The sequence below is a fragment of the Nothobranchius furzeri genome, chromosome 6 (genome assembly GCF_043380555.1).
Source record: "Nothobranchius furzeri strain GRZ-AD chromosome 6, NfurGRZ-RIMD1, whole genome shotgun sequence".
Lineage (NCBI taxonomy): Eukaryota > Metazoa > Chordata > Actinopteri > Cyprinodontiformes > Nothobranchiidae > Nothobranchius > Nothobranchius furzeri.
Genome location: NC_091746.1, coordinates 21,844,478 through 21,866,569, shown reverse-complemented (window position 1 = coordinate 21,866,569; position 22,092 = coordinate 21,844,478). Strand labels below are relative to the sequence as shown.

At 46.6% G+C, this 22,092-nt stretch overlaps 1 protein-coding gene across 3 annotated transcripts in view; it reads left to right on the top strand.

Moving 5' to 3' along the window:
* The first annotated feature begins 8 nt into the window (after nt 1-8).
* The window catches only part of epn3b (epsin 3b), a 26,765-nt gene continuing 4,681 nt past the window's right edge, over nt 9-22,092 (top strand). The window contains exons 1-10 of one of the 3 annotated variants that reach the window (XM_070551993.1): nt 9-464; nt 11,163-11,368; nt 11,445-11,603; nt 11,744-11,827; nt 14,435-14,732; nt 15,013-15,131; nt 15,702-15,788; nt 20,315-20,438; nt 20,545-20,712; nt 20,780-20,872. In XM_070551993.1, coding sequence (XP_070408094.1) covers nt 11,300-11,368; nt 11,445-11,603; nt 11,744-11,827; nt 14,435-14,732; nt 15,013-15,131; nt 15,702-15,788; nt 20,315-20,438; nt 20,545-20,712; nt 20,780-20,872 — 1,201 coding nt within the window. In that variant the 5' untranslated portion in view covers nt 9-464; nt 11,163-11,299. Of the gene's footprint in view, nt 465-11,162; nt 11,369-11,444; nt 11,604-11,743; nt 11,828-14,434; nt 14,733-15,012; nt 15,132-15,701; nt 15,789-20,314; nt 20,439-20,541; nt 20,713-20,779; nt 20,873-22,092 lie in introns of all 3 variants that reach the window. The other 2 variants (XM_070551992.1, XM_070551994.1) reach the window with 2 other exon arrangements.

The window sequence follows — 22,092 nt, the reverse complement described above, 5'->3', positions numbered from 1 at the left end:
GAGAAATGGGTCGTTTGTCCTGCTCAGATCACGCCTCAAACCCCGCGGAGGCTGAGGTTTAACCGCTGACGAAGCAGCAGACGCGCCCCCGTCCCTCCCTCCCTCGCCCCCCTCTCTCCTCCCCTGCTGTGACTGCTGTATGCTCGTGGCCTGCCGGCGCTTTACGCAAACGGGGCCGCCTCTGTGAGCGAGGAGGGTGAGTGAGCCCAGCGTTGTAGTTTCATCCTATGCGGATTTCACCACCGACTGCCTGCGCGCTGGAGAGGCGCGCATCCTGGATAGGCCGGGATTCAGGCGCTGACACCCCCCTGAGAGAGGACACCTACCCGGTGAGCAGGACGTTGATGCGGGGAGGATACTCAGACCTGTTCCGCTTCTGCAGTTCCTTGAGGAGGATTATTTATTTCTGGAGACAGATGATCAGGAATGATGGTCGGAGGACAACACCGGAGATGAGCGTGATGGTGAGCGGCGTGCGCTGCACTCCCGGCCTTCATTACCTTAAAATGAAAGGAGCAGAGCGGGGTTGGCTTTATTTCGATGCTGTGGCCGCTCATACAGCAGTTGGTCATACAGAAGGGGGTTCAGAATGCACATGGCAATCCCCGGAGGAGGGAATCCACCGCATGAGTGGGCGTGTATGAGGGGGAACAGGTGTATTACCCCAAAGCCCCCTCCCTTATACACTCTGACACTAGCTGAAATGCAGTGTTACTATAAAAGCATTTTTCAATGTAGCTTCCTAACAACTCGACTCTAGCAAAGTCCGGCCTCTGTCCACTATTATTTCATATGTAAAATAGGCTACTGATGCCTTCACAGCAGGCATGCGCATTTCGGAACAACAGAGTCACGTTAAATTTGAGCAAACGACTCACTGAACGCTCAAACTTTTTTTTTTTCCTTTTCCAAACGCAGAACGGGACAGGTTTTCGTCTTAAAGACCAAGCTGCATTTCCAAAACACACCAGCATTTAAGCTCTCAGATCATTAATGATTTAAATGACCTGCAGTTAGAAACTTCTATTTTATTAGCATCCATGAGTCTTACAGTAGTGAATAAGGTTTTACTCCCTCATCCCAGTAAAACCACCATGTTTTATTCCCTTACAGACACGATCTAATAAATTAGAAATCAGACAAAGGCCTTTATTCCAGAAATCATTTTTCATTCATAAAGATACAATTAGAGCATTAAATGCATTTGACGAGTTCAATTCAAATAGTCTGTTGTTTTGGTGGGTCTTATTCTTACGGCCATGAGGCTTTGTGCGAAATATGTGAGCAACTTCTTGTCCACCTTAATTTACATTGACACGATGCAATCCCTTTGGCAAATCCCCATTTTATGGTCAACTTGTGTAAGCCCGGCTGTTACAGCTCAAACAGAACATCGTTACACTCCTTCTGTCTACTGCACTAGAAGGGTGGGATGATGAGCTAACAATCTGGCTAAAGCTAACACACAGTAGCATTTTTAGCTACTTTCTTAACACGTCAACAATCTTAAAGCTCTGAGGCCTATCGTCCCTACAAGGGACAAGGGTTAAAAGAGGTGGGGCATAATCTTATTTCCTTGACAGAGCCGAGTCAGAGCCTTAAGCGTGGTTTATAGGCTACTTCTACGTTTGCGTTGGCGTTGAGACGCGCAACGCCATTATGCGTTGGCGCAGGAGCATTCTGACAGGCTCACAGAGGGTGACAGAGACATGACCAAATTTTTAAATATTCATAGAGAGTCTTTTGTACGTTCTTGCTGTGTGTGTCTTCTAATTCCACTTTTGGTTCTTTTTTAAAACACAGATAAGGTTTCTCTTTGCTGACGGTTTTGTTTGCGGTTGCAAACATCTTCAGAGCTGACGCTGATGGTGGCGTCACTTCCTACTCCGCAGATAAACGGAGTAGGAAGTGACGGAGACCGCAAGCTTGTGATTTGTCAGGATGCTGCTTTCTTTAAATTCATCAACAACGCTGCCATTGACCCTCAAAAAATAAAAGATGCTTAGCGACAGACACTGAACGAAAAACTCTGATAATATGAACGTTTATTCCCCCGTGATTGAAAAGGTACAAAGATATGCACCATTACCAAACCTGGGTTTTAGCATCTCCTACATCAGGTGAAACAAAAACTGCAGGATGGCACTTTAGATTAACAACGGCAGTCTAAACGCACGTTACATTAGACCTATTCAGAAACTTGTACACATGAAATCATGCCTGTTGTTGTTGTTCCTGTAAGTCTGCTGTCAAATCTTGTTACTACCCGGTGTTCTGACTATACGTTGGCTTCTCTTCTCCAAGACAAGACATGGTCATTGCCGTGCGAGTGAATGAATGAAGCTTGAGCTAGTTGTTGTTTTCCAGGCGCACATGGTATACGTCATTTCAGTTGTTACTGTGATTGGCTAAAGACAAAATATGGTAGCCAGTGCCAACCGGGCACTGCCTTGCAATCAGCTCAAAATATTCTACCAGATAGCCCTCCCTCTTTCAGACGGTTTCTGCTGTAGATCGAAATGTGTAGACTTGACACGGGGCGGGGCTGCACAGAGAGATCTGGCTGCTGCCAGGTTATCTCAATCAATCAATCAATCAAAGCTTTATTTATAAAGCGCCTTCCGCGACCCTGTCGGGAAGCCCAAGGCGCTGAACATGGTACATGAGAAAATTTATCTGGGTTCCTCGTCTCTGGGGAGGTGGTGCAGCCATATTTTCTCCTACTCCAAGGTGCGTGTTCTAAAGATTGCTCTTGTAGCCACAGCTTTGTACAACCGCAAACAGCACAACATTTTCCCAGGCCGTGCGAGTACATTCTTCGGGGTTACATTTTTTTTTTTCAAAATTGTCTTCGATTGTTAAAATAAACAATGAAACCTCGCCATGCAAACCAATGGGTAAGCACTACTTCTTGTATCTCCCCGGATGTTGCTCGCATCATCGTTTCTCCCAAAAATAAGGTGGATAAATAATGCATTTGAAACACCACAGATTCCTCACCCACCATTTCGGATGATCCCATTTGGCTCGTTCAGCTTGTCATTTCAGCTCTGAGAACTGTTATGTACACAGAAAGATCACGTTACTCCCACATTATGAAATATCTGTTCTGCTGTGAGGCTCGGATAAAAAGCCTGGAAGCGTGATATTTTCAAACACCTCACACAGCTGACACAAGCAGCCTGTGTACGCTCGCGCGCGCGCGCGCGCGCGTGTGTGTGTGTGTGTGTGTGTGTGTGTGTGTGTGTGAGACTGAGATGATTGTGCAGAAAGCTGATATTGGTTGCAGGTGCTGAGCACAAGTTTCTTCCTCATGCCCTTCCTCCTCTCTCTGTCTCTCCACTCTCACACACTCATCCTCTCACGATTTTGTGTCGGTAGCATCTCATGTATATATATATATATATATATATATATATATATATATATATATATATATATATAAAGTTTGATTTTACTAAAGATGGGGCACATTTGAGGTCATAAGGAAGCTTATTTCATGTGTGTGCGACAAAATGACTAAAAGCAGATTCACCCTGTTTGGTTGTGACTTGGGGTTCTACCAGCTGACTGCTTTCTAAGGATCTCAGAGCCGCGCTGGGTGTACTGCAAGGACATCCACCATGTAAAGCTGAATGCTGTTCAGTTCTAATTGCATCTATGCAACCGGAGTCGGGCATAGGCCCAATTTATACTTCTCCATCAGCTCCACGAGGGAGAGATACGCACGGATGGAGACATTTTGCCCTCAAACTTCTCTGTCTACCGGGGAGCGTTGCAAAGCAATTCCTCGCCAGGTCAACAGATGGCGTAGCGCTGTTCTGTGGTGTCCTGTCATGTGTCCGGTCCAAGATGATGTGTTTATATTGTGGACTTTTTAACACGGACACATTTGTCACTCCTCCTTCTCCACCTCTTCATGGGCTTGCCACCTCTAAACCCATGTTTCCCATCATTTCTGTCCACGAATAAAATGCTTGCTGCATATCTTTTCACTCCTCCAGTCACAGGGGGATAAAACGTTCATATTTTTGGGGTTTTCCATGAGATATTCTTCAAGCTGCTTCATGTCTGCCGCTAGATATCCTTAGCTCTCTTCATGTTTTTGAGGGCGCAATGGCGACACTATAGACGACAGCGGCACCCAGACCAATCACAAGCTTGCGTTCTCCGTCTTGTCAGACGGATGTTTAGATCCTCGAGGGCCCTCAAAAGAAAAATGGTGTTGCGTGCATCCGTCCTGACGCAGATGGAAAAGTATAAATTAGGCTTTAGGAAATGAAAAATTATGTATTACCTAACACGTGTCATCATAAGTTACAGGTTTCTAGTGGTGAAAACTCCAGAAAGCTACTTTAAATAACACGAATGGGTTCAAATGATTTAACACTCCTGGTTCCAATTAATAATTCACACAAACCACCGTATTCATGTGTTTGATTTCAGATCCAGTTACTCTAAAACGTGTTACTGTTAGTCGCCACGTTTTAAGACAGTAAAGCTAAAGTTTCACAGAATGTTTTAATGAAATAAGCAAAGCATTAAAACAACCAAAAACATGACAAAGATGGTGGCGTCCCCTGACTGGTACTGGTCCGACACCATTCAGTCCCTGGCTACAAGCTGTAGATATTTTAATAGAGAGGCAGCATTAAACTGGACGGTGAGTGGAATCGGCCAACGTTCAGTAAACAGCTGATCTAAAACAATCTGAGGTTTGTTTTTCTGTCTGTGAAGGCATCGATGCCAAGTAGCAAAAAGAAATCCCACGTTTTTCTCAGGCTGTGAACTCACCACAGCTATGCTCTGATTCACACCAACAGCAGGGAAAACATTTGAATTCTGTTAATTATTAGACTTTGAGATAATTTAGTATCATCAGGTAGAGCTGTGACAGACACCGGTATCCACCCTCAGAACTGTAGCTGCAGTTTAACATGCTTTTATTTATTTTCAGATTTTTTTTTTTCATTTGGAAAAGTCACTGCAATTATTTGTGTTACAGTTTGTACTAAAGTAGACGTCTGGATTCGTTATTTTACCTGATGGCACCATCTAGTGGCTGACAAGCAAATCATACCAAGACTTTGTTTCGTTACTTACGGTGACCTACAGCACCGCCTCTCGTTCATGAACACGCTCCAGCCGACAAACAGCCAAAACATATTGATTTACAATTATTATTCTCATGTTATGTTGTGTTTCCATATATTTATTTTTAATACTTATCTGTCCATGCGAAAGGTTGCCAACCTGCATCAACCAAGGTATGTCTTTAAACACTCAAGCACGCTCTATGATTGATGTCTAACACTATTGGTTAGTGCTGACCGGCGCTCAGTTCATATTGCATTGAGCTCTATGAGAGTGGGCTGAACAAAAAAATTTAAAATACATTTTGCCTACATTATTTCACAGCACTTAATAAGATACAGTGATCCCTCATTTATCGCGGTAGATGCGTTCCAGACCTGGCCGCGATAGGTGAAAATCCGCGAAGTAGGGACACCATATTTACAGTATTTATTTAACAGGTACGTATTCAGTATTCAGACTTTTAAAACCCTCCCTTTACATAGTACTGTATTTTTACTTGTTTTTTTTTATAGTTTTATTACAAAAAGTGCATTTTATGATGAAATTGATGAAAAAAAACAGGAATTTCTTGATATTTCGCATAGAAAAATACCGCGAATTGGTGAAAAATACCGCGAATCGGCGAATTTCCCTTAACTAAGGCTCCAAAGAAAAAAATCTGCGAAGTCGTGTATCCGCGATAAACGAACCGCGAAGTAGCGAGGGATCACTGTAATCACTTTTATGGATTTCTGAAAAATCATAAATAAATCCTGAAAGGAGAAAACTCCAGACAGCAACTTTAATTTACATTTGCATCGGTGTTATCGTTCAGTTTAATTACTAGACATTTGTAAGCACACGAATATCGTTTTGTTGGAAAGTTCTTCTAGACAAAATTAGTCTTTGATATTAAAATATTATTCTACAGACTTTACAATACACCTAGTTACTCATGCGGTTCATAATGACAAATAAATCCTTGATGCAAAAAAAAACAGGACATGTAGTCCGGTTGTTTTTTGTTTATCTGCATCACCGAGGTTCAGTTTACTGATGCTGCACTAACTCAGGCCTAATTATATTGAATGAAGGTTCAATCAGCATAGCTACCATATGACTGGAGGCCAATTCACTTGGGTCCTCAGCTCGCTGAAATAGAAATTTCGAAAGGAAAAAGGTGGGTTGTATGAGTGTGTCTATTCACTGCATGTGTGTGTGTGTGTGTGTGTGTGTGTGTGCGCGCGCGCGCGCAATTTGGCCTGAATAAAAAAAGAGAATCTCCATCTGACAACTGAGAAGCAGAGATGTGTGACCTACCTCGTTGTGACGGAGCCATAAGTTTACACTTAACTGTAGCAGAAATCCGGAAGGTCACAGAGGAGCAGCGCCGGCGCTCCGCACACGCACACCACGCACAGCGCGTAGGGCACCACGCCGGGGAAGGGGCACCAAACGCAAGCTTATGAAAAATAATATATATATATATATATATATGATAAAGACAGATTTCAATTAGAAGATGTGCAAAGCAAGTTAACAGCATGTTTACAGAGAGAAAACAATACAAAAAGGAAAGGAGATGGACCGTGTCCACTTTTCACTCTGTCCGGGACGTCCGGACTGGGGGTTCTTATTGATGAAAATGTCCGGCTCTTCATCCAGGAGCAGGGATCGAATTATGGGGGAGTTGTATGTCCTACACATCCAGGGGAGCCGGAAAAAAGTTTTCTACCTATATTACATCATTTATGGACTCTTCTGAGCAGAGAGCACAGAGAGCGGCACAGCGCGTTATTGCGCAGCGATCCAGGCAGCTGCTTCCAGCGCACGGTCCATTCTCAAAGTGGCGCAACCAAAAAAACTATAATTAGCACACGATCGTTCATGTCCGCTCATGTTCTCCACTTTCTGTCTTATTTGTGCCTGGCGCTCCGCTACTGCAGAGCTCATCACCTGCACTGCGGTGATTTCACCTCACTGACGCAGCATCGAATCGCGCACTCCGCTTTGCGGTCAGGAGATCCCTTTGATCTGCTCAGAAGTAACTGATGAGGTGAAAAAGTAAGAATCCAGGCAGCAGATTTTCTGGAGAGTTTAGAGGAGATGCAGGAAGATGAGAGACAGACAGGACAGGAAAATAGTTCAATAAAAACAAGAAAACAAAACAAAGTGTTGAAAAGTAAAATGTAGATTTATCTCCACTACACGTTTCTACCTGTATAAAACAATAAGTTACACACATGCAATATCTCCTCCTTGAACCGTCACCTTATCGTGGTGGAGGAGTTTGAGTGCCCTAATGATCCTAGGAGCTATGTTGTCTGGGGCACTTAGTGCCCCTGGTAGGGTCTCCCATGACAAATTGGTCTTAGGTGAAGGGTGAGACAAAGAACGGTTCGAAGGATCTTTCATGGCGGTTAAAACGAAGAGTCGGAGTACCCGGCCCGGAGGGTTACCGGGGTCCCACCCTGGAGCCAGGCCTGGGGTTGGGGCCCGTGAGCGAGCGCCTGGTGGCCGGGCTTTCGCCCATGGGGCCCGGCCGGGCCCAGCCCGAACCGGATACATGGGCTCGTCCAACTGTGGACCCACCACCAGCAGGAGGAACATGAAGGGTCCGGTGCAATGCGAATCGGGTGGCAGACCAAGGTGGGAGCCTTGGCGGTCCAATCCCCGGACAAGAAAACTAGTTTTTGGGACATGGAACGTCACCTCGCTGGCGGGGAAGGAGCCGGAGCTTGTGGCAGAGGTTGAGCGGTACCGGCTAGATATAGTCGGACTCACCTCGACACATTGCATTGGCTCTGGAACCAGAGACCTGGAGAGGGGTTGGACACTCTACTTTGCTGGAGTTGCTCCGGGTGAGAGGCGGAGGGCTGGGGTTGGCTTTTTGTTAGCCCCGAGACTCTCTGCCTGTGTGTTGGGGTTTACCCCGGGGGACAAGAGGGTAGCTTCCTTGCGCCTTCGGGTCGGGGAACGGGTCCTGACTGTTGTTTGTGCTTATGGGCCAAATATCAGTTCAGAGTACCCACCCTTTTTGGAGTCCCTGGGACGAGTGCTAGATAGTGCTCCATCAGGGGACTCCATTGTCCTGCTGGGGGACTTCAATGCTCACGTGGGCAATGACAGCTTGACCTGGAGGGGTGTGATTGGGAGGAACGGCCCACCTAATCTGAACTCGAGCGGTGTTTTGTTATTGGACTTCTGTGCAAGCCGCAGTTTGGCCATAACGAACACCATGTTCGAACATAAGGATGCCCACCGGTACACTTGGTACCAGGGCAGCCTAGGTCACAGGTCGATGATAGATTTTGTAGTCGTATCATCTGACCTGCGGCCGTATGTTTTGGACACCCGAGTGAAGAGAGGGGCGGAGCTGTCAACTGATCACCACCTGGTGGTGAGTTGGATCAGATGGCAAGGGAACATGCCGCGTAGACCTGGCAGACCCAAACGCATAGTGAGGGTCTGCTGGGAACGCCTGGCAGAAGAACCTGTCAAGACGGTCTTCAACGCCCACCTCCGGCAGAGCTTTGACCACGTCCCGAGAGCAGTGGGGGACATTGAGTCCGAGTGGGCCTTGTTCCACTCTGCAATTGTCGAGGCGGCTGTTGCTAGCTGTGGTCGTAAGGTGGCCGGTGCCAGTCGTGGTGGCAACCCCCGTACCCGCTGGTGGACACCAGAGGTTCGGGGAGCCGTCAGGCTGAAGAAGGAGGCCTACAGGGCGTGGCTGGTCTGTGGGTCTCCGGAGGCAGCAGACAGGTACCGGATAGCCAAGCGGGGTGCGGCAGTGGCAGTTGCCGAGACAAAATCTCGGGCGTGGGAGGAGTTTGGTGAGGCCATGGAGAAAGACTGTCGATCGGCTCCAAAGAGGTTCTGGCAAACTGTCCGGCGCCTCAGGAGAGGAAGGCAGCAACTCGCTCACACTGTTTACAGTGGGGATGGGGAGCTGCTGACGTCAACTGAGGCTATAGTCGGACCGTGGAAGGAATACTTTGAGGAGCTCCTCAATCTCACCAATGCGCATTCCGAGGAGGAACCAGAGCTGGGAGGCCTGGGGATGGACTGTCCGATCTCGGGGGCAGAAGTTGCTGAGGTAGTCAAACAACTACACAGCGACGGTGCCCCGGGGGCGGATGAGGTTCGTCCTGGGTATCTTAAGGCTATGGATGTTGTAGGGCTGGCATGGTTGACACGTCTCTACAACATTGCGTGGTCATCAGGGGCAGTTCCTAGGGAGTGGCAGACCGGGGTGGTGGTCCCCATCTTTAAGAAGGGTGACCTGAGGGTGTGTTCCAACTATAGGGGGATCACACGCCTCAGCCTCCCTGGAAAGGTCTACTCCAAGGTACTGGAGAGGAGGGTTAGATCGATAGTGGAATCTCAGATAGAGGAGGAGCAATGTGGTTTTCGTCCTGGCCGTGGAACTGTGGACCAGCTCTATACCCTTGCAAGGGTGATGGAGGGGGCATGGGAGTTTGCCCAACCAATCCACATGTGCTTTGTGGATTTGGAGAAGGCTTATGACCGTGTCCCCAGGGGCACCCTGTGGGGGACGCTCCAGGAGTATGGGGTGGGTGGCTTTCTGTTAAGGGCCATTCAGTCCCTTTACCAGAGGAGCGTGAGTTTGGTCCGCATAGCCGGTAGTAAGTCGGACCTGTTCCCAGTGAGGGTTGAACTCCGCCAGGGCTGCCCTTTGTCACCGGTTCTGTTCATCACTTTTATGGACAGAATTTCTAGACGCAGCCGTGGTGTGGAGTGTGTCGAGTTTGGTGGCAGGAGAATCTCGTCTCTGCTTTTTGCGGATGATGTGGTCCTCCTAGCTTCATCCAGCTCTGACCTTCAGCTCTTGCTGGGTAGGTTCGCGGCCAAATGTGAAGCGGCTGGGATGAGGATCAGCACCTCCAAATCTGAGACCATGGTTCTCGACCGGAAAAGGGTGGCTTGCCACCTCCGGGTCGGGGGAGAGGTCCTACCTCAAGTGGAGGAGTTTAAGTATCTCGGGGTCTTGTTCACGAGTGAGGGTAGGAGGGATCGGGAGATCGACAGGCGGATTGGTTCGGCGTCTGCAGTGATGCGGACGCTGAGCCGATCTGTCGTGGGGAAGAGGGAGCTGAGCCAGAAAGCCAGGCTCTCGATTTACCGGTCGATCTACGCCCCAATCCTCACCTATGGTCATGAGCTTTGGGTAATGACCGAAAGAACGAGATCGCGGATACAAGCGGCCGAAATGAGTTTCCTCCGTAGGGTGGCCGGGCTCAGCCTTAGAGATAGGGTGAGGAGCTCGGACATTCGGGAGGGACTCGGAGTAGAACCGCTGCTCCTCCGGATCGAAAGGAGCCAGTTGAGGTGGTTTGGGCATCTGGTCAGGATGCCTCCTGGACGCCTCCCCGGGGAGGTGTTTCGGGCATGTCCTGCCGGCAGAAGGCCCCCGGGTCGACCCAGGACACGTTGGAGAGGTTACATCTCCAATCTGGTCCGGGAACGCCTTGGAGTCCTGCCGGAGGAGCTGGTGGACAAGGCCGGGGAGAGGACGGCCTGGAGCTCCCTAGTTGGGATGCTGCCCCCGCGACCCGGACCCGGATAAGCGGAGGAAGACGACGACCACGACATGCAATATTTATACATCTGATACAATTCAGATCACCTTCAAAACTCAGTCACACACCCAGGGCCGTTTCAAGACATTTTGGGGGCCAAGGCAAAATGACCCCCCCCCCCCCACACACACACACACACACACACAAAATATCAATCCTACTTTTTGGAAAATAATAAGCAGTTTGTGCATACAAGAGAATTAAAGAAAATTTAAGGTGAAGCGCTTGCACATACTGTGTTATTGTGTTGTTTTTGCTGTATGTGTGTGTGTGTGTGTGTGTGGTGGTGGTGGTGGGGGGGGGGGGGGGGGGGGGCACCACAAAGCCTTTGTGCTTAGGGCACCAAAATAGCTAGCAACAGCCCTGCAGAGGAGTTACAGGTAAAAAGCACGAGCCACTGCAGAAACAGAAAACTGTAAGTGACTTTTAGATTCTTTTGGTTCCTGTGAACGTTGAACTTTTGTAATCTTTATCTCTGTGTTGCAGGGGCATCCTGGAACTCCTGACAGAGACGGGAAGCCGTTTCAGGCGTAGCTACCAATCCTCCTTCCTCTCTCACCTCCTTTTCACCCGTTGACCGCTCACGTTCCCACTCGTGCTTCTCGTCCAACATCCAAGTCACCATGACAACGTCTGCGCTGCGCCGGCAGGTGAAGAATATTGTGCACAACTACTCAGAAGCAGAAATCAAGGTATTTGGAAAACACACTTAAACAGTGTTGATGAGTGTTATCAGATCGAAGTAGACTGACCTTTCTCACCCTGAAGGTCCGCGAGGCCACGTCAAACGATCCATGGGGCCCGTCCTCGTCTCTCATGTCAGAGATCGCTGACCTGACCTTCAACGTGGTGGCGTTTGCTGAGGTCATGGGCATGGTGTGGAAACGCCTCAATGACAGCGGCAAGAACTGGAGACATGTTTACAAGGTGGGTGTTTATTGGCTAGAGCTCTGCTAAGGGAATGAGAGCTTCTAAATGGTTTTGTTCCCCTCAAGAAGGATAAAAGATAAAAGTGCAAACTTCATTCATGTAAAAGAACCAAGTCAGTAATCAACATCCAACTTCAGGCTCTGACTCTGCTGGACTATCTCCTGAAGACGGGATCAGAGAGAGTGGCCCAACAGTGCCGTGAAAATGCATTCACCATTCAGGTACACAGCAGCCACACAAACAAACTTTATCACATTTAAATGTTTACTTCATTTTACTTTTAGGAGGAGATCAGGGTGTCTGAGGGGCTCTGGCAAAAGTATTAAAAGTTGATGAATTTTTTTAAATGTGTGGTTCACTGAAAAAACATATTTCAATTATCAGAATCAGTCTGGCTGAACATGAAAATAGTCTCCTACACCCATCTCCTGCACTAGCTTTGATCGAAAACAGACTGTGAAACTCTAGGATTAGAAAACCTGACAGATCTACGTCACACTGCCTGTTAACTCATTCACTGCCAGCTGTTTCCTGATCAGAAATGCCCTTTGCTGCCAGCGTTTTTCTGCGTTTTCACTGTTTTTTGAAGAGTCACAGAACGTTGCGCACTATGATGATGTCAGCTCCAAAACTACCAAAACAAAGAAGAGACTCACCTCTTACATCAAGAAGAATCTGCACGTTTTGAGCGTTATCCGTTCTTTTGCAATCCGTCATCCCGGGGAAGGCTGTTGTTGGTCCAGGAAACATCAGAGAACATCTCGACTGGTGGACGCTAACCGTTAGCATGAGCAACCTCACCACACTGCATAACTCCTCTATTTGTGGCGATGTAACATCAATTTCACAAGTCAGCGCAGAGTCACGTTGTTATCCAATCCGTGGCTCACTTCTAGTTCCTGGAAATGGTGGAAATGGTGCACTGGTGTTTTTTGTCCCCAGAGCATGACTTACAAGACATTCATTCCTACTAGAGGCCACTGCTTGATTAAAGGAGTGTTTTACACCTTTAACTCCTTCGCTGCCAGCTTTTCTCACCGTTTTACTGTTGTTTTAAGAGTCACATAATGTTGCGTGATAGGATGATGTTGACGCCAAAACAACCAAAACAAAGTGGAGGCTCACCTCTTACATCAGGAAGAATCTGCGCATTTCGAGCTTTATCTGTTCTTTCATTATCCGTTGTTGAATTGTGATCGGCAGAAGCTTTTCCGGTTCGCGCCTGACTTTTTTTTTTTTTACAACAGCAGCCCAAAACGATCTAACACATGGATTTTCTGCTTCCTGATCACGTGACATGTGACTTATGCAGATGAAGATCGGCTTTAGAGCTGCCTGTTCTCAGGGTGCGGGGCTCGTTCCGATTCCCAAACAGTAAAAAAATGCAAATGACGGCTTTAATCGTCATTGGCAGTGAACGAGTTAAAGAGCAAGTCACCCCCAAATCAACTTTTTTTCTGAGAAACTATATAAATGAGTGTCTAATCGTGCTGCAGACACGTGTAGTCAGTAGTTTTGCACTTTATTGCATTTTAGTTAAAATTCAAATTTTCTGCCTAAATCTGTCAGTGTTGTACAGTTGTCAGGTAAAAACTCCGCACTGCATTTGAATTTAAATCTGTCATCGCCATTGGCTAAGAGGTACCCCAGAATGTTAGCTGGTGACATATGATGTCACGGTGTGGTCGTGAGCCTGCGTGTGTGTGTGTATTTGTTAGCGGCTCCGCCCTCTCGGTCTGCTAGGCAACAGCATTTGTTGCATTTTTCAAACAGAAAGTGGGAGTGGAGTTAGACTCTGGTAGGGGGTGACTTGCTCTTTAAGGAATCTTCAGACCCTTTAATATTCTTAAGTCTAGTTAGTATTGATGTGTTTTCAAAAGAAGTTAGTGCATCAAAAATAGATATGTCTAATATAATAAAATACAATTTTTTCCCAAATGTTTCCTAGGGTTGCATTCCAGATTTGCCAACGTAGAGTATCCTGCTTATTCCTAGTTTCAAGGGAAGTAGAGCAAAATAATTCCGTATCGGCAAAAATGACAGGGAAATGTAAATTTATAGTTTCTTAGCAGAAAGAAAAAGCTGTTCAGGAAATGGCAAAATTGAAATAAAAGCAAATAAACTGAAGCAAATGTGCAAAAACTTTATTTTCATGCTTACTTTTTCGTAACTAAAAGCTCTTCATTAAGATAAACTTTTACTATACTTTTGCTGTAGAGTATTTTTTTTATTTTTGATAATGTAGCAATTTTTTAAATCAACTTAGCCTTTAGTTAAAATTTTTATTTCAAATTTTTTTTCCATTGCAAGTGTTCATTAGTTACATGCGCATCCTGGATAAGTCTTCATTATTTTAGAGCCCCTCCTGTATTGGAAATAAGTGACAATCTAAACTGAGCATAAAATGTTTGTGGGAAATTTAGCTCAATTCAAATTTTTATTCTTCCATCAAACCTTCTTTTTCTGCACAGTTATGCTTTGATTGAAGCTAAAAATGGGCTTGAACGAGACATTGGCTTTTAGAGCTGGTTGTAATTTGATAAGGAGATCAGCACCCCCCTCCCCCACCGGCCCGAGTAACATCGTTCAAACCACTTAAACTCCAAATTAATCTCTTATTTCTGTTAGTAATCGAACTTCTCTGGAAACTGACAGCACCTCAGTCGATGTGAAGCCCAAAGAAAATGTTTGACACTGAGCTAAAATTAAAGGTTTGGTATTGAGAGAAATGTTTTATTTCAGAGGAACAAGTGGCACTTACTTTACGTTCAATGTTTGATGCTCTGTTGACTTCTAGTATTCTGTGCAAATGCTTCTTAATCTTTTAGACGCTGCGGGACTTCCAGTACGTGGACCGCGACGGCAGAGACCAGGGGTCGAATGTTCGAGAAAAAGCCCGGCAGCTGGTGTGTCTGCTGCGGGACGAGGACCGGCTCCGCCAGGAGAGGAGTCAGGCCCTGAAGACCAAGGAGCGAATGGCTGGGGGAGGAACTGGCGGGAGCGGGGGAGTGTATGGAGGTATCCCCCCATCCTACCACCCAGGCCGGCGCACGAGTCAACCCAGCATGGCCGTGCTGTACGGTGAAGAGTTCAGCCGCTCCAGAGGGTCTCCGTCCTCCTTCAACTGTGAGTCTGAATCCAAACGTCTCCAAAGCTCACAAACCAGTTATTTTCACTTTTATAATCTCTGAAAAACACAGAAGATGAGTTAAAATACTTCACGTTTCTTGTCACTTCACTAATGAAATGCTTTTTGTACAGCAGCCCAGCCCTTTGGGGCGCTCACATAGATTACTAACGCTGCAGCGTAGACCTGAAAAGATTCAGACCACTTCCTCTCCTTCTGTGCTTCTTACTTTATCATTGCCTTCTCACACAAATTCATCGCTCCTCGTTCCTTCTGCAGCCTCCGCCTCGTCTCCACGCGCCGCATCAGACCTGGAGCAGGCTCGACCTCAGACCAGCGGCGAGGAGGAGCTGCAGCTCCAACTGGCCCTAGCCATGAGCAGGGAGGAGAGTCAGAAGGTAAATAAACACACAGAGTGGTCATCTCCACCAGTGGAACACACACGGGTTCCCAAAACCGAAGCTATAAATGTCTCCTTGCTCTTTTCATGGCTCCAGTAATAAAAATCTGAAAATGATAACGGTTTTTGGAACATTCGCCCACAACGTAGCCCCGTCGTCTCCTGTTACCATGGAGATGAATGATGGCTCAAGCTTTAGTTAAAATAAGCAGGAGTGGATAAAAACGCAAGAGAAGCACGCCTAAAAGCTCTGTGTTACTGCTTATAGCTATTGGTGTGGTCCCTCAGAGATAAGAGGGATAAAGAAACTTGGGGGGCACGAGGGAATGTTTCTCACTTTAATTTAGCCACCTTTAATTTTCATTTTGAATATTTTTTTGGTGCGTTTAATTCCATTCATGGCGTTTTTCTTGCTTCATTCCCCTAAAACTCTCTCCCACTGCTCACTTAAAGTAGCGCTAAACGTTGCTGGACCAGGTCATAGATCTGTTCTGACGGTGACGATGTACTCGCACGAGGGCGTGTCTATGCTCGTTACGCTAATGATGTCACAATACCGCCTCTGCAGGAGCAGCGCTGTCGCCAAGGAGACGACTCACTGCTACAGAAGGCCCTGGATGAGAGCCGCAGAGAGAGCCAGTCAGGGACGCACGAGGTTAGTTTAAGGCGAGTGTGTGGGAGCATGCATGGTCCGTAGGTGGCTGCTGGCAGGCATTTTGAGAATGAAGCTGAGTGAGTAGTGAAAAGAGGAGGGAAGATGACAAAAACAACAGATGACCATAACAAGGGAGGCTAGTGGAGAAAGCAGAGGGCTGAGGGAGGCGAAAGAGCCTGAATGATGACTGAGTCTTGTAACCTTGAGCTCAGGGTGACATTTCCCTGAAAGCCTTTATCTTGTAGTGCATCTGCTCTCTAACGTAAGCCTTTCAGCCAGCCAATCAGAGTCTCCTGGTGTTGTGTAAACATCCCTGCATGTGGCTTGTAATTGGTCACATTAGACTCATATTACTCTTATCTCAGAGAGCCAGGTGCTTTCAAATGCATCATTAAAGCACCATGGACGTCTGGGTAACCGTGATGGTTCATCTGGCAAACTAAACGCCATGCCCCAGATGACTGTAGCATGGATTGTAACTCCCACAAGTTCAGGGCTGCGGTGTCCGGTGATATTGACCCATGTGATTCTTTTTCCAAATGTAGACTTTCTTTAAAAAACACTCTGTTTGTACTCACGTGTCTATGCTCGTTACGCTGATGATGTCACAATACCGCCTCTGCAGGAGCAGCGCTGCAGGGTCACTTAAAGCTCGGTTCACACGGCAGGATTTTTAAATGAATGGACCACACGCGTACCGATAAAAAAATATATCATGGATACATCTGTTTTGGTCCTAACGTGTGTGGTGAGCAACATTGCAGAACTACACACAAACCAGTTTCTCATTTGGAAATTCCCCGGTCAGATGGAGAATCTTACAAGATCAAACGTGATTCCAGAGTAAACTAGTTCAGCTTTATCTGCATAGCGCTTTCACGTGGCCAAAAGGTCGGACGAAGCGCCGCACGCCATCACAAAAAAGACATGAAAACAAACAAACATGGCGGAGGAGGAGTGCGTGCCTTTTTTCCTCTTTCTGACTGGCTACACATCACATTCAACTAGCAGCACGCTCATTTGTCCTTGAAATGAGAAGAGGAGGATCTATAGAATAAAAGGTCCTGAAATTTCACCAAACAAGTCGGATTTTGTTTCTAACTCCACGTGTGTAGATGTCTTGTAAGACACAACGCTGCCTGTTAAACGTAGATGCTCCACCACCACACCTTTTAAACCAGAAAGTCTATATTTTAAACAGTTCCTTTGCTCATATTTTTAAATGAGTCACTTAGCAAAAAAATTGAGGTGACATACCTGGCGCTGCCGTCTGGTTCCAGCATGTTTCCTGCATGTTTTACATCATGAACACGGCCGATTTTTTTCTTTTAGTGATGAATCACTCCTGTAGGGGGAGAGATTTCTGCTTTCAGACTGCATTGTAAAAAGATGAACACACAGCGAAGAGAAAGGTTTTGCTTTTGGTTTTACTAAATGGGCGATAGGTGGTGCTAAAAGCAAGCCAACACTGTCTATCTCCCTTTAATACAGGGGTCCTCAATTATTATGGTCCAAGGGCCACACACAAAAAAGACCCAGAAGGACAACACCTGTCCCCCTCCAGCTCGGCTGTGTGACTGCACTAACCTGTCCTGTGGGACCCTCACCATGTGACCCTCATGTCCATGCTGTCTCTGGAGGAGCAGATAGGAGGCAAGATCTCCTGCAACTTCAAATGAACCAAAGCTTCCTCCCAGTTTCTCTTTAAGCTGAATTTAACATCAGTTTATCATCATGAAACAAAAGAATAAAGTGGAACAAGAACTTCTATCTTCTATTTCTCTCTCCTTTTAACTTCTCCGTGTCCCTAAATAAAAGAGACAGACGATCACGCTGCAGCCGCCGTCACTCACCCCGCTCCCTCCCCAAGACCGGACCTCCTGACATCACTGCACTCAGTCTGACTGAGCGCTTCCAGGAGAAACAATAATGAAATTATGAAAACAATAACGCGTGTTTGGAGGAGCGTCCTCCGATCCTCTCTCTTGTGTGAGCAGACAATCTCCCGCTCTCTCTGTCTCAGTCGCTGATCGAGCGAGCGGAGCGCGCCGCGCGACAACCCGCTCAATTAACATAATTTACGGCCCAAGTCCAACAGAACCGGTCGGGCTGATTCGATTCGGGTTCGGTCTCAGGTTTTAACTCCAGTGCTCAGCCCTGCAGTACCGCATAAAGGCAGATCAAAGTTTCCTACCCGGTAAATGTTGAGAACACCGCTCTGACAGATTTGGATGCTGTGCTGGTGCCGCCGTTAAAATAACACAACTACATTCCACTATAATTGATTATGGTACTCTTCTATGATGCAAAACCGTTTATGCCCTCATCTAATGCAATGATTATTTGATTATTTTCCTCAGCTCTATCCTAAACCTCCCGGTCGGCCGTCGGGGGTGGGGGGTGCGTGCGGGGTTTGGGGGCCATAAAGAGAGGGCCCGCGGGCCGCTATTTGTGGACCACCGCATTTGCAGTGGTCTCTAGTAGGAATGAATGCCTTGTAAGTTGTACTCTGGGGAAAAAAGAGCTCCGGTGCACCTGTTTCAGCTTGAAGAACTCAGCCAGGGGAGAAGGTAGCTTCAGACGACAGGATATGGATTCTAATTTCCTGATATTTGGACATCTTGCCTCTCATTGGATAACAGCATCACGACTCTAACATTGACACCGTTTGCTTTGCAGCGTCTATGTTTTGTCTCCATAAATGACACAAGTCTGAAGGAACTTCTGCCGTGTGGTGGAGTTGCTAATGCTAACAGTTAGCCTTTACTAGTCAAGATGTTCTCTGCTGTTTCCTGGACGCTAAACCAACAACAGCCTTCCCCATCGACTCAAGATGGGTGAGCCCATGAATGCTAAGCGACAGTGTGACGTAGATCTGTCAGGCTTTTCTAATCCTAGACTTTCACTGTCTATTTTCTATCAGAAGCTAATGCAGGAGATAGGTGTAGGAGATTATTTTCATGTTCAGCCTGCATGTTAAACTCAGAGTTACCGATCTATTTTGAAAATAATATGGTAAATTGCCTGTATTTTATATAGTCTTCTAGAGTTCTGGAAAATGTTCACATCTATAGGATGGCTTGCAGGCTAGTGGGATATTTTAGAGAACTCTTAAAGGGGCATTATGGAAGTTTGACAGCCAAAACATGTATAGAAATGAATGTCTTCTTCATACATTCTCCTGCAATGCTCTGGTCCTGTAGAATGAGCCCTGGCATTTTTACTGTGATTGCCTGTTTTTCTGTAAAATCACAGAAAAAGAGAGATGCTCGGGTCGAGCAGGCTGCTTCATGCGCATTCACGCTCAGGCATCGCCCGTAGCATTTGCTATCCTTAGCTTTAGCAGCAGAGAGAGGTAGTGCCAACTCATCGACTTTGTCGCTGTTCCTAACGCCTAGTGATGGACCTAGCTACATTTCAGAGGACCCTTAGCTACTTTCTTCTAGATATTTCCTGCAAATTAGCAACAAAATAGCCATTTTCGCTCCGAACCATTCTTTGGTGTGACGTTGTTTCAGCTGTCATCAAGGATATAAAAGTTACAGATACTATGAATGTTACTAGAGTGTAGCTCACCTTGTAAGATGTCTGATTCCCATGCAGAAGACCTGGATTCGATTCTGGATGTGAACGTAGTTCATTTAGAATTTCTTTTTTACATTAATGGTATATTTTTTTACAGTAAGATGCCATTTTTTATTTGAGACTCGCCGAACGGCATTGAATTCATAGATAAAAAGATGTGGGTTCAACTTTCATTTTGGAAAAATTTTTCAAGCAAGGGAAGGGAATGATCTGAGCTTGCAGGAGGACTGACCCATCTTAAACCTTTGTCGGCTGTGCTGAAGAGAAAGGTACAGAACCAAATTATTTAATTAATTAGCTGCGCATTCTCCTGTCCTCTGTCCTCCGGGCCACACACACACACACACACACACACACACACACACACACACACACACACACACACACACACACACACACACACACACACACACACGGGACTGTCTCAGCTGTTATTTTCGTTAAGGAGTGTGCACGTACAGCATGCGCGCCTCGTGTATGAGCCTACTATTGAAGCTGCCATTACGCTTTTGGCCTGAGGGGGCAATCGCGAGCATAAAAATTCAAAAGTCCGAAAAGTCCTTTTAATTATTTTACTTTAACTGGTAACTCTTGACAATAAGGGTCCCTTTATTAAGGTTTCTTAGTGTATTATTCAGCATTAATAATCAGTAAAATAAAGTATGAACTATTGTGTGATGCATTACTAAGCAGACGCCCTTTGTCCTAACCTTAAGGACACTTAACAGTCAACAACAACGGCAGCGTCATTACCAAAGACTGTTGAAAGTCTTTGGTAATTTGATGTTCATCTATTCAGTGTGAGGTTAGTTAAATGTCTCAGATATAAATGTGATTTCCTGGCAGATTTCTAAAGCATTGAGTATAAGTTGTGTTTAATTTAAAGTGAAAAGTACATTAGAGAACGTGAGGTGCTTTTAAACGTTATTTTTTTTCTGTAGTCGGCCATGTTGGACCTGGTGGACATATTTGGACCCTCGTCTGGGTCTCAGCCTCCCCCCGGTGACCCTTGGCCCTCAGCTCAGCCCTCCTGTAACTCCACCTCCAACCCCTGGGACTCTGTAGGTGTGTGCCTCATCTCAAACATCCAGAACGAAACCCAAAGCCTCTCAGAGCCACATGTGGATTTCATCAAACTGAGAAAAAAAACATTCTTCCATCTACACAGCAGTCCAGTCCAGCACTCCTGTGATTGGCAGCCCCTGGATGGACCCTCCCTCCTCCTGCAACTCGTCCAATCCCTGGGCTCCGTGTACAAACTCACACAGAGACCCCTGGGAGGCGGCACCCGTCCCGTCCACTCCTCCCAGTCATGCCTGGGATGGCCCAACAAATGGAGGTAACATCACAAGTCGAATCAGGATGAACCTTTATCACATCGTTTTACTGATTATTCCCGTTTTCAGATGATGGGACGGATCCGTTTGCTGAACAGGAAGAGGAGAAGCTTCAGCAGGAAGTTCCCCGAGTGTCACCCCCCCAGTCTGCTAGTCCTACAGGTACCAGAACCCTTTCCAGTTGATCCCACTTCAGGAATTTTCATTCAGTTCCAAAACTAAAAAGGCAACAAACATGGATTTTCCACAAATACAAGAACTGAAATGTTTAAATAAATAAATAGCTGAAAATCATTAACTTTGTGTTTTACAGCGAGCTCGTGTCTGTGTGAGGTGACTGTAAGGGTCTGTCAGAATCCATTCCAGCAGATTTGATGATTAGAAAACCAAACATTTTAAAATAATAATAGGAAACAATCACAGCCGACACTGAGGTTTGGACTTTTCCTGCAGTCGCTGCTCATGCGGACTCAGAGACTTTTTCTCCTTGACTGAATGCGACATTTGTTGTTGTGGGATTTTTTTTTCTCACAGCTTAAAATGAAAGGGAAGGAATCGGATCTAGGGAGGAAAAGGAGTCAGAACTGTTTAAACTTTGTAGTGATGGTTGGTGGTTTTTCAACGATTGTGTATTCAAGCTTTCAATGAGCAAGTAGAAGCAAGTATGTCGATTTGTTTTCACTCACAGCACAGGGGATGGTAAATAGCCATCGGGCCATTGTAATGCCTTGTTTCCAAGTCTGAACTCTGCAGCGAGAATCATGACTCACACAAATAGAAGGACTCACGTTTCTCCTGTCCCAAAACAACTGTGTCGGTTAAGGTTCTGGTTTTCATAGCCCTGCATGGACAGGCTCCCTTTTACATTAGCGATCAGATCCACCCCTACACCTCTGTGCAGGCTCTGAGGTCTCTCGTCTTCCCCCGCTTATCCGGGTCCAAGTCGCGCGGGCAGCATCCCAACTAGACTGTCCTCTCCCCGGCCACCTCCACCAGCTCCTCCAGCAGGACCCCAAGGCGATCCTAGGCCAGTTCGGAGATGTACTTTCTCCAACGTGTCCTGGGTCGACCAGGGGGCCTCCTGCCGGCAGGACATGCCTGAAGCGCCTCCCTAGGGAGACGTCCAGGAGGAATCCTAACAAGATGCCCAAACACCTCAACTGACTCCTCTCGATATGGAGGAGCAGCGGCTCTAGTCCGAGTCTCTCCCGAATGTCCGAGCTCCTCACCCTAAGGACTCTGAGGTGTATGGATCTAACACCGGGGACACACCGGCCGCCGAAGCGCCGCGACTCGCCGGGAGGCGAAGCGCTCACGAAATTCCGCCGCTGCTCGCTGCTCCTCAGTTCAGACCAGACGCTTGTTTCTCCGCTCCGGTCGAG